Source organism: Rhipicephalus microplus, chromosome X, assembly GCF_043290135.1.
Source record: "Rhipicephalus microplus isolate Deutch F79 chromosome X, USDA_Rmic, whole genome shotgun sequence".
NCBI lineage: Eukaryota > Metazoa > Arthropoda > Arachnida > Ixodida > Ixodidae > Rhipicephalus > Rhipicephalus microplus.
In genome coordinates this window covers 165,227,064-165,242,242 of record NC_134710.1, presented here as the reverse complement: position 1 = coordinate 165,242,242, position 15,179 = coordinate 165,227,064, and the positions used below count along the sequence as shown (strand labels likewise).

General features: G+C 42.7%; 1 protein-coding gene across 1 annotated transcript in view; it reads left to right on the top strand.

Moving 5' to 3' along the window:
• Window positions 1-13,775, top strand: part of beg (malonyl-CoA-acyl carrier protein transacylase beg) — a 32,297-nt gene extending 18,522 nt beyond the window's left edge. The window contains exons 4-6 of the mRNA XM_037428511.2: window positions 4,164-4,381; window positions 6,580-6,810; window positions 12,712-13,775. Of these exons, the coding sequence (XP_037284408.2) occupies window positions 4,164-4,381; window positions 6,580-6,810; window positions 12,712-12,876 (614 nt within the window). The 3' untranslated portion in view covers window positions 12,877-13,775. The remainder of the gene's footprint in view (window positions 1-4,163; window positions 4,382-6,579; window positions 6,811-12,711) is intronic.
• Window positions 13,776-15,179: the final 1,404 nt, after the last annotated feature.

The window sequence follows — 15,179 nt, the reverse complement described above, 5'->3', positions numbered from 1 at the left end:
CAATGAAAGCCGGCTATCGGAAGCGCCTGGTAGAGAGGCTGCTGCAGAACCTTCGTGTCGACAGGGAGCTTAAAATCGACTTGCTCGGAGCTATTTTTATGTTGAGTAGATTGTGGGCAGATGTCAAGGAGACAATCCAGAGCTGCTTTAGGCATGCCGGCTTCCGCATGCCTGGTGATGACACCCCAAATTCTGACAGCACTGAAGACACCGCAGGTGTTTCCGCCAAAGTTTGAAACGAGCTGGCAGAGTTCCCGGGTGCTATTGACGGATTGACATTCGACGAGTTCGTCAGTGCGGACGATAATGTCCCCATCATGGGCCAATTACAGGATGAGGATTACATTGCAGACATCGTGCCGACCACGAGTCAAAGCGACAGCAATATGGAAATTGACGACAGCCCATTGCCTACATCCTCCGAAGTGATTAGCGCACTTGCGTTAGTCCGGCACTATTGCTTGAATGTGGAAGGTTGCAGCCTCAGCTGCTCCGACTCGTTGGACAACATGGAGGCGCGTGTGCTGTCGCAGGCAGCGAAGTCGTTGACACAGAAAAAAATCCGGGACTATTTTGTTCCATAGTAGGGCACGCAAGTAAGCCACCATATTAATAAAGTACTTTTCTTCTAGTTTGTTATGTTTCTTTGTGTCAAAACCTATACCGGGCCTATATCGAATTATGTCATATATCGAACTAATAAATGTTTTTTGGCGAGTTCGATATACCCGGGTTCAACTGTATTCATTAAAGTACTTATTAAATTTAAATCACTGGCAGAGGTGTTCGACCTGTAGTTGAAAGGACTGAAGGGAAATGAGAGGTCAAATGCACAGCTCATACTATAACTTACTGAGTATTGACAATGGCCACCTCAGAAGATTTCAAAATCATAATGCCTTGTAAAAATTGTAACCCTACAATTGCAATTGCTAGGAACTTGCTCTCCCATCGGCATTTTGCCCAACAAAAAGATTTCCCATGAACATCTAACTGGAGAAGAGGACGTCAGTCGGAGAAAAGTTCTAACTGGGGTTTATCCCCACATAAAAAGATCACAAACGTCCTATTGTGGTTCTAACTCTTGGTGCGGTGGAAGTCTTGCATTATATACCACATTAGTACATGGGGCTGCTCAGAGCAGCCCCAATGCCTGAAGGACTCGTAAATAGCACCAACACACAAGTTGGTGCAGCATGGTGTGGTTAGTGTGGCCAGCTAGCATGTGCTGATATACAAGCTTGGATTTCTTGAGCACTCCCAATCGACATTGTGGCCTCCTTTATTTGGTAGATCAGCATACTTGCCAAAGTCTTCTAGATTTTGACCAGTTCGTATGTTTATACGGTTCTCAGGAAAATCTCCTGGAAATTGAAATTTCTGTGCGTGAGCTGGCCACATTTACAAAAATGCACCCCAATCCAATCCAGGCTTTTTGCGAACCCATCGCATTTTATTGTGAACGAATTTAGGAGGTGTTCTTCTGAACATAAAGTAGAATCTCATTGATGGAAAATCAGCAGATATAAGAACTCGCGATATTTTCCAGCCAAGTCCCCCTATGTCCATTGGGCCAAAACTTGACCAGTTAAAGCAACGTTGCGTTCCACAAACGCTGCAAACAAAATTGCGGCAGATGCAATCATAGATAGCAAAAAATGACATGGTTTTTGAGGTACATGGGCAGCCAGCGCTCGGGGATTGAAAACGAAACTACTGGTTTTTGAAGCCGCCACATGTGAAACCGCGATTGTGGACGCAGTTAACACAGCGGTAAAGGCGATAAAGATGTAAAAAATGCTAAAAGCGTTTGGTGTTTCTTTTCAAAGAATAAGTAACGTTGTTTCTGTCGATTGTCACAGGTCCCGTTAATTAGGGGGCGATTGCTGGGCTAATTCCAAGGGCCGAAGTATCGGCTCCCCGAACTGCACCACGAAAGCACGGACAATTTATTAGTGGTGCTATTTGGCACCCCAGCGGATGCAGGCTGTGGCCCAAAGAACAAGTCAGAGCCGAGAGTTGATAAAGAAAACAAAATTATATTCTCAAATATGGTAGATCAAACTGTACATCAATATGCACACTCGACAATAGTTCAGTGCAATATGTCACCAATCAAGCAATGTACTACACAGTACAATCAGCTACACTCGAAACAACGGACACAAACAACAATAAGCACTACGATGCAATCACATGCATCAAACAACCAAGACACTGAAAGACTAACGAGTTTAAAAACTTATTGAGTCCAAAGTCCTTGGAACAAAGTCTGAATGATAAGTCCAGCGCTGTTGTCGAGCCGCTGTCCCCGAAGTTTCTCTTCCAGGAAACCTCGGGTCTTCGATTGGCCGCTCTCCAAGCACCAAGCTTCTTCATTGGTAACACATCGACTTCCCACGCGTTGCGATTGCAGGATGCGTCTTCGTTCTCAGGTGGTAGACTCACACTATTCTTCTGCTGGTAGCACCAGCCTTCACCCTTCAGGTGGAAATCCTCTTCATTACCTGCTTTGTCACTGAGCACAGAAGCCTTTGCCGACACGGCGGAATGACCCTACGCACACTTGCCCAAAACTTTCATCTCCTGCCTATGCACACGGGTGCAAACTTTCTTCTTCTCCTGATCTCCTTTCTCCGCTGCTCGCTTAAATACCTTTCGCGCTAGATTCCAGAAAATTCTAATTGTTTCGTCGGCGCGATGAACATTCAAGGCTGGTGAAAGAGCGAGATGTTTCGAGGACCGTCCGCGACACGTGACACAACTCTACATCACCACGCCCCTTTCCTTCCAGATCTTTCCAGGGCTTGCTCGGCGGCTGATGTGAGGAGGTTGGTCGGCGAAACTACGTTTCTGAGGGGGAGAGAGGGCGTGCCCAGGGAGTCTTTGGATGCTTGTTTTCTTCTTTAGCATTGACCTTGAGGCGTCTCTTGGCGCTTGGTCTCCAGAGCTCGGCAGCGCGCTCTTTTTTGAGCGCCCATTTTTGACATCGATCTGGGTGCTTTTGCTATACTTAGACATTAAGTTTTCATTTTGTCTTAAGTGAAACTTCGACCCGCGCTTTCCCGGCAAATGGCTGCATCGTCCCATCCGTTCGCGTGTGTCCCAGGAAGACGTACACGAGTTCTTTCAACAGAAATAGATTTTGCTAGTTGTTTTGATGTTGGAAATTTTGTGCCATACAAGCAGTATGTTAGCTCCCTTTTGAGACTCGCACTTTTTATTGTATTTAGGAAACCCTACCCTCGGGTGTTCATCCACTCTAAGTCAGTATGAGACCGCGCAACGCCAATGTTCACCGACCCGCCCCTCTCCCCTCGTTTTTTTTGCGAGATTTTTTTTTTTTTGCTGCAAAATAGAAAGGAGGAAACAAATCAGCCCGACACCCCCTCCCTCTCTTCCCATTGCGGAAATCTTCCAGATTCAGAATCTTTGAACTTGACAGGTATGGATTGGAATCGACCTGACCAACTCTCCATTTCTGAACAGTAGCTTAGCGTGTGTTAATATGGTTTTGTTTCCGAAAACTGCATGGGGAATAAAGTTCTACAGCGTCGAATCATGAACAGTCAGAGTGAGAGGCTCTTAATGCTCTTCGTTGCTGGTGAGCGGGGAAGCTAGTGATGCTAAAGGGAGCTAAAGTGCAGACTAGACACGTTTGTTATAAGTGCAGTATGCATGTACTATATAAGTGCAATAAAAATGAGTCAATTTTGAAAAATGTAGAGCAAAAAATTTTCAACATTGTGTGCTGCTTTTAGTCCTTGAAAAACCTGTGACAGGTCCTGGAAAGTGCTTGAATATTCTTGAATTTTCACTTTGAAAACCTGTGCAAACACTGTCCTTCCTACAAAAAATTAACTTATGCATCATTCAACCTTTTTTGTTCAGTTCTTTATGTGTTAAAAGAAATGACCGTGGCTTCTAAGAATATTTACAAAAGATCCTTTTTTTGCTTTTTTTGTCTTCTTTAGTGAAAGGCACACTTAAATATGGCACTTTTTGACTAGTACTTTTACATAATAAATTTATGATGCAAGAAGTGCTACAGAACCCACAATTTCTTGAGTATCTGTTGTATTTTGGTTGTATAGTAGTACATTTAGATATGCAAGTGACAGCTATGCAACTTAACTGTTGTTTTTTTGGTATTTGTCCTTTAGCTGTGCGACTGGTAAAAATTCGAGGAGAAGCAATGCAAGCAGCCTCTGAAATGGTACCCAGTGGCTTGATGACTGTCTTCCTGCTGACAACGGCCAAAGCAAGCTTTATATGCAAGCTTGCCAAGGAGTGGTGCATTCGCAAGGGCATCGAAGACCCAATATGTAGTGTGGCGAACTATTTGTTCCCTCATTGCAAGGTCATTGGAGGGCATGAGGAGGCAAGTACTGCACATTGTCGGCTGAATGGTGTACAAATTGCCTTAGACTAGAAAATATTGAAAAATTGACCAGTCCGTATAGATAGACCCAGTGCCTCATGTGCATCACAGTACTAGAACTGGCTCGAATGCATAATAAGTATCAGTGAAGCATTAGCTGTAAAATTATCAATGAAACTGCACTATGATAAATAGCTTTTCATATTGCCATTCACTTAATGTCAAAGAAAATACTTGAGATCAGTGCTCCGTATACCATATTCAGTGTATGGACCGAAAGTAATTATTTGTTCCATAAAACAAATGCATCTATCATTAGTGCAAAAGTGAAATGCAGAGGATGTTATATATATGTATTCTAAATTTTAGGCTTGTGCGAATAGTAAATTTGAGGTTCGAAGCGAATAGTGATTTTGGTCAAATAATTTCGAATCGAATTCAAATAGTATATATGACTCTTAAAGAAAAATGTGCATATTTATCATCACCAAACTAACCTGCACAATATATTTTTTTTTAATTGAAATAGGGCCTCTATGCAAATGCCATTTCTTTTTTTGTTCAATAGAAGTCGAAACAACTTTGAGTAGTAACAGGATTTGACTTTCAGCAAGATACGAGGCATAACCCTTCCAATACGTAGCATTTCAAAATTTATTATACTTGAAGCATATAAGCCGTCATAACGACCTTTTAAGCTTAATAAAATGAATTGATTTGAATATTTTTATTTAAAGGGGCCGTCTGACTTTCAAGTAGCCATGGAATGGATTCACTAAAGAAGCTTATTGCCTCATGAATTCACTGCTGCAAACATTTTTAGAATTCATCAAGTATGCGCGGAGTTGCAAAAATTTCTCGCACGCTGCAGGTGCATTTTCTCTTCTTGTCCTGACGAAAACTCTGGAAGCTTAGCAGAAAGGGATGGCACGGGAAAAGAAAATATGTCATGCGTGCTTTCCGATTTTGTGGAGTCATTTGCCGAAAGAACAAAGCAATTTTCAGCTGACTTTGAGAATTTATTGTGAATCGCACGTTGCGTGCTGCGCTATAATATTTGGCTTGCGTGTCCTCGGTAGCCTTGACTACCGATCAGCAGCATTTTTTGACAATGCTCAAAAAGTGTTACAGGGCTCCTATAAATTTGTAGGGGGGCTTTGCGGCAGAGCGGATTTTTTTTGGATAGGTGCTCTCACGGTTCAGCACCTTTACAATGCAGTAAAACTACCTTTAAAGGTGGTACATTCAGATTATTATGTATCATTTGTTCCTTGTGAATACTTTGAAATTTTCAATATAATTTAAATTAGAATCAAAGTAAATTCTAATACCCTACTATTCGTTCGAATATTCGAAGCATTCGAATGTTTGCACAAGCCTACTAAATTTTTTTACATGTAGCGAAAGGGTTCTTGAAACCCTATGGGTAGGGCTGACCCGGCACTCTAGAGCTTGACAAGGGGTAGAAAAGGCCCAGGCAGAGATAAGGTAGTATAATGAATAAGATTTTTAATTACATTGCTATATAAAGAACGGTCATAAGCAAGCTGCTCGATGAAGAGTGATAGCGGAGGCTCAATAACCTAAGCTGTATGCTGTATAGATTAGATCCAATGCACACTATTTAAATTGCCCAAGGAACATTCCCACCCAGGAGAAGCAGAGAATGAATGCTGTGCATTGCTATTTACCAGGGATCACAGCTGCTTGAATATTATCATTTGAATCATGCAGAAGGGAAGAAATCTCTGCTTGCAGTGTTAATGTGCACTCAAGCACCAGTGCCTGTGGTTACACTTGTCTTTAGCTTGCATGATGCAAAACTTTTATTACAGAGATCAGGAGTATGAAGCAAAACTGCTAGCTGACCTAGTTGGAACAAAGTAATCTCTTAGCCACTTCGTGTGAAACAAGCAAAAACGAAATTTGTTCATACTCCTTTCTTCATCCTTGTTTGTCTTCCGCAAAGTGGCTAAAACATGGCCTAGTCTAATTCAATTGCCTGTACCGATCGCCTTTGCAGGTTTGAAAGTGAGCATGAATGCACTCAGTATGTGTCCAAGGGCCGTTGAATCGATAGTGCAGCCTAAAAGAGTAGTTGTTAAATGGTGATTGAGCTGATCTTGTACTTATCATGATCTTCGGTCTAACATGACTACATGCTTCTGTACACTGAATGCATTTCCTCGTTCATGCAGGCACTGAAGTTCATAGAGTTGAATGCCCGTGATCTTGGCATAAAAAAGATGAAGCGATTGCCTGTGAGTGGAGCATTTCACACTGCACTTATGAAACCGGCTCGTGCACCTCTGGCCAAAGCTCTGCAGGCCGTGCACATCAATGCGCCACGCATAATGACCCACTCCAACCTTGACGGAATGGCCTACCGCAACGCGGATGAAATACGCCGAAAGTTAGAGGAGCAAATGGTCAGTCTTGGTTCATGTGTTCATTCTCTGCAATGTGCAAGCTGCTATCGTTATTATACTAAGCAAGCAACCCCCCCCCCCCCCAAGGCAAAATATAATCGGACATTATTTTTTTTGGGGGGGGGGGGGAGAGGTCTTGCTCGGTCGCGCACCAGTATTCAAGATGGTGGTAAAGCAGACTCTGAGAAGAATGCACACCTGTGCCTCTAATGAAATGTTTTACATACGCTTGATTTCCTCTTTTTGCTCAACTTGGAGGAATCTTGATGTGAAGTTTCATTTGTTATGCAAAGGGGGAAAGACTTTTACATGTTGTGACAAATTGTGATAACTCGGAATGCAACCCTGGAGCACCACAATGTAAGAGTTCTGGAAAGTCAGATGGATGGCTGGGCAATTTGGTAACACATCTCAGATAATTGGTACGCAAAAGAAAGGTAAGTATCACAAGAGGAAAGAGGAAAGAACACGGACGTGCTGCAAAATATGAACTCAGAATTTATTGAAACAAACGTATGTATGCTAGTTAGTTGAACTAGTACTAAAACAACTTGTAATGTGCTTCCAGGAAAGCGGTAACTCTTGACCAAGTAACGTGACTGTGAGGGTTTTGCGTCACGAGTAACCCACTTTATTAATGAGGTATGCTTCTTCAGTTTCGCGTGCTACCCTATCTGACGGTGCATTCCAGGTTCAAAGAAGCGCATCACTGAATTAACCTTTGCCTGCTCATAGTTTTTGACATGTCCTCATCTAACCACGCATGTATATACTATTAGTTTCAATAAATTCTGAGTTGATAGTTTGTGCCGTGTCTGTTTCTTCCCCTTGTTCGCTCATGGTAAGATGATTGGAGGTACTGTTTTTTAGCACACCACCGATATAATACTTGTGCACATATCTAAAGACTCTCGGAACCTGTCCTCCTAGCTACCGCTGCTGCAGGATACTGTAGCAAAGAGCAGGTTGAAAAAAGTGGTGGTAGGAGTGGGGCACCGCCTCTGTCATTGGCGGTGCGTATTTCAGTATACCTAAAAGAATACTGCGGCACTCACTCGGGTAGGGGGCTTGCTCTAGATTTTGCGGTATGACTTGGGAAGTGGGTTATTGTAATTTTGATGGGCTGAAATATTTTCCTCTGTCAAACTGTTTATATAGAATTGGCAAGGTCACACATCCCTTAGCCTGGTGTAACTTCCTTTTTTAGTTTAAGTACACTCTAAAGTCTGAACCTGATAAAGCGGACCTCAATATAAAAAATTGGGCAGATCCCACGTATCTTGGGAATTTATGTAACGCGAAGCATGCGGAGAGAAGGTGACTGTGTTGTAAATATTTATTTAACGAAACGTTACGAAATGGCACTAAAGATATGTGCAAATGTATGTGCAGACGTATGTTAAGCAGTCGCATGTTTGCTGTTGCGTAACGATGCGAACAGCAACGTGGATCTGTAAAGTGTAAAATGCTGATCTGTAGTGCTTCTGCCTGCGAGGATGGCGTCCCTGGACATGGCTAAATAAATGAGCTTCAGTGGATGGCGCCTCACTATAATTGTTGCTAACTCAATGTGACAACTACGTAATTACTCGAATCTAACACGCACCTTTTTTCCGGTTAAGCGAGTTCATAAATCGCATGCGCGTTAGAATCGAGTACGAACAAAAAAATTACGGTCAATCTATTGCCATCGGCAAATCCAAAATGGCCGCCCCCTACGTGCGTCGGCATGGCGCGTCGGCCATTTCTGCCTATGTGTTTCCCATGTGCGGCACTTCGTACGTGTGCTGAGGAGTTCGTCATCTGGTAGTGCATTAGCATCGACAGCTTGGAAGGGCCGACTCCAAAAACTCGAGTGCACCACGATGCCGCTTTTAAGAGAAAAGTCATCGCGTGTGCAGAAACGGACGGAAATCAGGCCGCTTCGCAGTCGTTCGGAGTTCCCGAAACGTGCGTGCGGGACCGGCGGAAACAAAAGCAGAAGATTGTCAACAGCAAAGCTTTACGCGAAGGCTTCAGTGGACCACAACAGGGTCCGTTTCCGCAAATTAAAGAGCTGCTCGGCGAGTATGTGCTTGAGCAGCGAACGGCACAGCGGCCCGTGACGACAGAACTGCTCCAAGTGCGGGCTATGCAATTAGTCTTAGAAAAAGGTCTAATTTGGAGCCAGTTTAAAGCGAGCAGGTGCTGGCAAACTAACTTTATGAAGAGGAAAGGCTTTTCCCTCCGAAGGGGAACATGCATATGCGAAAACTTTTGCGGAGGAGTACGATGAAAAGCTTCAGTTTTCAGAGGTTCGTCCTAAACTTGCGGCGCAACAACGGCTACCTGCTTGGGCAAATCGGGAATGCCGATCAGACGCCTCTTTACTTCGACATGCCTGGCACCACAACCGTCGAGAAGAAGGGGGCGAAGCAAGTTCGCGTGCTGACATCGGTCCATGGTAAAACTACAGTGACGGCAATGCTCTGTTACACGTCAGATGGGCACAAGGTTCGCCCGTACCTCATATTTAAATGGAAGACGCTCCCGAAAGGAGTCGTTTTTCGGGCCAGCGAGAAAAATGGGTGCGCGTTGCAATCGATGTCTTACTTTTTTTTTTTTTTTCGCGGTGGAAATCGGGTGCGCGTTACAATCGAGGGCGCGATAGAATCGAGTAAATACGGTATGTGATAGTTCTAGTACTGTTAAATAGGATTGGATAGCCAGCACTTCAATCACAATTGGCATTTCACAAACATTGTGGTCTACTTGAAAAGCAGTTCTGAGACCTGGCATGGCTCTGTGGTGAAATTCTTGTTTGCCATGCAGAATTCTGGGGTTCTATTCCTGCTGGGATTATGATATTTATTCTATAAGTTTGTTAGGTCAGCGCTGCCAATGCCAGCTTTTATCGGCAAAGCTCATTAGGGTCGACCTAGTTGGCCTTTATCATGCCCCACAAAACCCAAAGCAACATTTAACACCTGCACAAGAAAAAACTAAAACATATGTGGAAACAACAGACATTATGTGTAATCAACTGTACGACAGCATAATACGTGGTCACCCACGCTGTCTGTCTGGCCATCCGTTCATGCATCTGTGTGTCCATCCTTAAGTTCATTCATCGACTTGTCTGTCCATCCATGCATCCCTCCGTTCGTCCATCCATACATCCACCTGTCCGTCCTTTATACTAGTTGGCAACTTTAACATAAACGTTGTGGACCTTAAGACACATTGCTTTGCTCACTCGTCATTCACTTCATGGAGATGCACCGATTTTTCTTAACACTCTCGCATTGAAAAAATTACTAATGTCTGTTCGTACCGTTTCTTGGTTGATATAAACTGTCAATCACCTTTAGTGCATTACGCTTGACTACAGTTAATCTTAGCCTGACAGGATGGCTGTATCGTAATAGCAGATATGTAACGTTTATAAAATTAAATATCAATCACTGCATCCCCAATAGACCCTTCACGAACATTATGGTCTTCTTGAAAAGTGGTTGCAAAACCTGGCGTGGCTCTGTGGTAGAATACTTGGTTGCCATGCAGAATACTGGCGTTTGATTCCTGCTGGGAACCTGGCATTTTTTCTTTACATTCAGTGGGTCAGCACAGCTGATCTAAATGCTCATGTGTTAACCTTACCCATTAGTGTTCTTGCCGTTCCTGGGTAGATATGAAGTGTCAATCACATCTGGTACATACCCGCTTACCAGAGGCACATACCTGCCCACGGGTATGTGCCACTATCTGGCAGAAAATGTGACTACATACGTCACAACACTGACATTATTCATGTCATGACCAGCGAGTCTTATTGGTCAAACCATCGTACCCTCCCATACTAGTTTTGGTTTACCCCAAGGGGTGTTCACGAGAGCTCCCAAACGTAGGCGGCTAGACAGACAGACACATAGACAGACACAGGCAGACACCAAAAATACTCGCAGTATGCAAAGAAATGCTTCGCATTTAACAAAGTTAGCTCACTTGTTTCATTGCTGTTTCTTGCTGTCACTTTCTGTTTAAAAAAATAGTTTTGTTGTGCAGTTTTGGTGCAGTGAAGTTTTCACGAGAACAAAAATAAATTTGGGTGATTTATACCAACATGAAAATCTTTAAGGTGCTTGCTGTATAGGCAAGATGGGTATGAGAAAAATATTTTCCTTTCTCTAGCATCCCATATTTACTTGTCTTTGAATAGGACTAGTTCTATACTCTCGCATGATACAGAAAGCAAGCAAAACCAGTTGTGGCATTATTGTGTGGTGTTCCTTTCCGTGTATGCTTATTCACATCAGCCCTCAATTTGCATGTTGTGCTTAATATGGTTACTTGATGTCATTTATGGGCAGTGGTTTCCAAGATTTGTTTTTGTATTTGTTGAACGTGCCCAATTCTTAGGAATCGCTGAAGTCTCTTACAAAGCTCCCAATGTCTCGTCAGTAACTGTGCTATGCTCGTCACTTGTTTTGCTTGGTGTTGCTTATAATATCTTTACAAACGCATGTGTACTTAATGAAGTGGACTGGAAAGGCTTTAAAAGCATGTGCAACACATACTAACACATATTCAATGAATAAAAAGACAAGTTTGCTGCAGATATTTGTCGCTACTTTTATTTTTCTTTTCCACTGCTGTGCTGCAATCCTTTCTGTTCTGCTCAAGATTGTGCTGCTATGTTTTGTTGTTTTTACTGTCAGGCTCCTGGTGTGGTGCTTTAAAATTAAAAGGCCCTTGAATGGCTGTGCAAAAGATTGTTGTGTACTGCAAGAAAAATGTTTTACATAGAGAAAATGTGGAGCCACAGCCTTTTCAGGTGACGTGAGTGTTGCCAGATACTAGCCACATTATTATACCTACAATACATACCTTTGCCAAGCATGCTACATAATTTTTTTCCCCTTTTACAACTTGCCCTCAGCGTGCCAGGTGGTGACATGTTTCCACTGCTGGTGTCTCGCAAATCTTGCCAGCACAATAAATATTTTCTCTATGGCCATTACAGTGTGAAAATTGAGGCTATAATTGCGTGCTGGTCGTAAATCTAGAAAATGTCATAGTGTTTCCTCTGGGGCAAAGCAATCAGCAGGGTAGCAATAAATTTGGATGATATACGAAATTAGGCTTGTGGTTTACTCCTTGAGCATCCAACTTGGCATCACTGAAAAAAAAAAAAATTCTAGCATAAGGAGTGCTAGTAAATGCAACTGCTGAAGCATGGAAAGCGAAGTTCACACTGTATTGCTTCAACGCAAGTAGTGGTGAGCACACAGCACATGCAAAGGTATGAGTCATCTGCTGATCTTTATCATAATGGGGCATGACCTCACCCGGCGTATCAAAGTGCAACTCGGCCTATCGACACCAGTGGCAACTGCATAAATACACCAGAAATGCCCATAAAAATGCAGTCGTAATAAAGGTGCAAAAAGTGGGCGTTGCATGTCCTTTTTCTAGCATGCAGTTGTTTTAAAGAAAGGTCTGTGTGTGCATAATACCATGCTGTGCCTAATTTTTTCTCTTTAGAACAACCTGTGGCACTGTATTCAAAGTGCTTCATACACACTTCACATATGCACTCAATGCACACTGATAGGTAAAATATTGAAGGAGTAGTATTTAGGTTCCTATTCCGTAGGCATGCTTCACTTGCTAGTTTACTGGAATGATAGTTTGAGGTAGATGGCAGAAATTGCTTAGTCTTAAGTATCATGGTTATTATGGATCCTTGCGCCAGGCCGTATATATTTTCATGAAAAATGTTACTCTTTTGATGCAGCTTTAACATTTATATTATTATAGCTTTGTTATTTCTATTATTATAATTGGAAAAATATTACTGTTCATTTTTATCTGTGGTGTTGAACAGCTTTTTTTTTGCTTTTGTTTGTACTTTGGTTACAGATGATGCCAGTCAAGTGGGAACAACTTATTCAAGTGGTTTATAGTCGAGAAGTTGGTGAAGAGTTCCCTCGGACTTTTGAATGTGGCCCTGGTACCACACTGAGAGCTGTGCTCAAGAATGTGAATGGCAAGGCTTGGAATGTCTCCGAAAGTATCAGTGCTTGACTGGTTTCTATCCCTGTTTCCTTCAGACACTATATACTGTAATATATTTTGTGCCACTCCAGTTTCTATTTTTTTTTTTATCCCAATATTTTTATATGTTATACGGTGCCAGAAAAGTTTTTTTTTTCCTCAGATGTTACATGCTTCCTAGCACTGTATTTGTAAAGATGGCTTAAATATTTCCTTGACATTAGCTCTGAATCATCTCGTGGTGACATGTTGTCCTTACCTAGAATTTACTTTTTGATAAGTAGCAGGGGTGGTGCCAGGGAGGGTTGGGGAGGCAGGGGGTGCTTCTGACCTAAAATTTAAACTTGCCTCCTTCTCTGCCCCAGCTCCAGAAAGCTGACCATATGGCTAGCTCTTTCAGGGGGGCCCTGTCCCAATGAAAGCCCTTCCTCAGTGTAGCTGCCCTTGTATGTATGATGGGGATGATTCTACCGATAAAGTGAATATGCATCAGTAAACTGTTTTGCTTGTCTATTTTTTTACAAATGTGCCTAGAAGTAAAGTTAAATGTGTGTCTGTGTGGAGTGTTCAGAACCTTACAGGGGTATTTTACTTTAATACCATATTTACTTGAATGTAACGCTAGTTTTTTTCCAGATTTTTGCTACCTACAGTTGACCCTCGCGTTACATCCTAGACACACTGACCCTCACATTATAATTTGTGGTCGTGTTACAGTCGAGTAAATACGGTGCATTGCCGTGTTGCGTGCTTAGTAGCAAAACAGTATGTTGTAGTTTTGTGCATAGTTCTGTACATTTTGGTATTATAAACATTAGCAACCGCATTGTTCCCAGGCTCTTTTTGTGGCTCGTTAGTGCTACCGTTGGAAATTTTTCATGGGCAACTCCATGCACCGTATGAAATAAAGAGAACTTATTTTGGCTTTATTTGGAACATTACTGTCATCAAGGTTGACCAGCAATGCTTCTCGTTGACTGATTGATATGTGGGGTTTAACGTACCAAAACTACCATATGATTAGGAGAGACGCCGTAGTAGAGGGCTCTGGAAATTTTGACAACCTGTAGTTCTTAAAGGTGCACCCAAATCTGAGCACACAGGCCTACATCAAAATGCAGCCACCGCAGCCGGGATTCCATCCCGTGACCTGAGGGTCAGCAGCCAAGTACCTTAGCCACTACACCACAGCTGCAGGTTTGGCAGTAGTGCTTATCGCCATTCTACAATCAAACAATGCAATATGTGCAATTTTACAGCAAAAGCTGTTGTGAAATTGGAACACATGTCACGTGCAGCGCCGTAGTTGTCCGCCGCTGCTGGTGTCCCATAACTAGTATCGCAAGGAATAAGAAAAAGAACTCAGTAAATAACACCAAGGACACTGTAGAATTCGAACCCGGGTCCACTGTGTGCCAGCCCAGTATTCTACCACTGAGCCACGCCGGTGCTTGGAACTAGTTTCTAAACTGGCCTTTAGCAGGCTTGATATCGGGAAAGGAATCACATTAATGAGTAATAAAGCATTTTAGAACATCAAAGGAACAGCCAGGTGTCACACAATGCGAATTGCATTACGAGCGAGTTGTCCAATGCTTCAACCCATTAGAAAACTTGTTCTTGATCACCTATCAACTGTGGTGCATACCCACTTCAGGCATAATTCTTCGTCACCCTCTGCATAAAAAAATTGCACAAAAATCCTTTGAAGAATTACTAAGGACGGCAAAGTGAATGCTGGCCTACTACACAAAAATTAGCAATTACCCAAGTGTTTAGAAACGGCTCTGAAAGGCCGCTCTACCAGCTTTCGCTGTGACTCTGCTGTACGTTCTGGGCAGGCCTGGTGTTTTTTTCAGGGGCGAACCTCCGTATGGTCTAGGGCAGTTCATCCCTCTGGTATAGCCAGCACAGCATATCCACAGATAGACAGACGGATGGACTCTTCGCCCCACTCATCATCTCTGTTTGTATGCTGTCAATCTTTTTTTGACTCAGCAGATTCATTTTTTACATGTGCAAAGGATGACATGAAAGCATCTGCAGGATTGTATAATTTTTCATTGCAGCATCTATGCCGATTTATTGATGCCTCAAAGGCTGGTAAATGCTTAGGAGTGCCCTTTGTTTTTGTTTTTTTTGTTTTTTTTCCTGTAGCCGTCACGGATGTCTTTATTCATAATATAAGTAACGAAGAAAGCATATAAAGGTCTCATCATCCGTTCAAAAGGCACAACTAAGCCCACTTGCATCTAGGGAGAAATGCATTGAGCATGACTGACATCGTTGAGCTAATTATCAGGGATTCAACATTTCCTGCAGAAAGTGTAAGG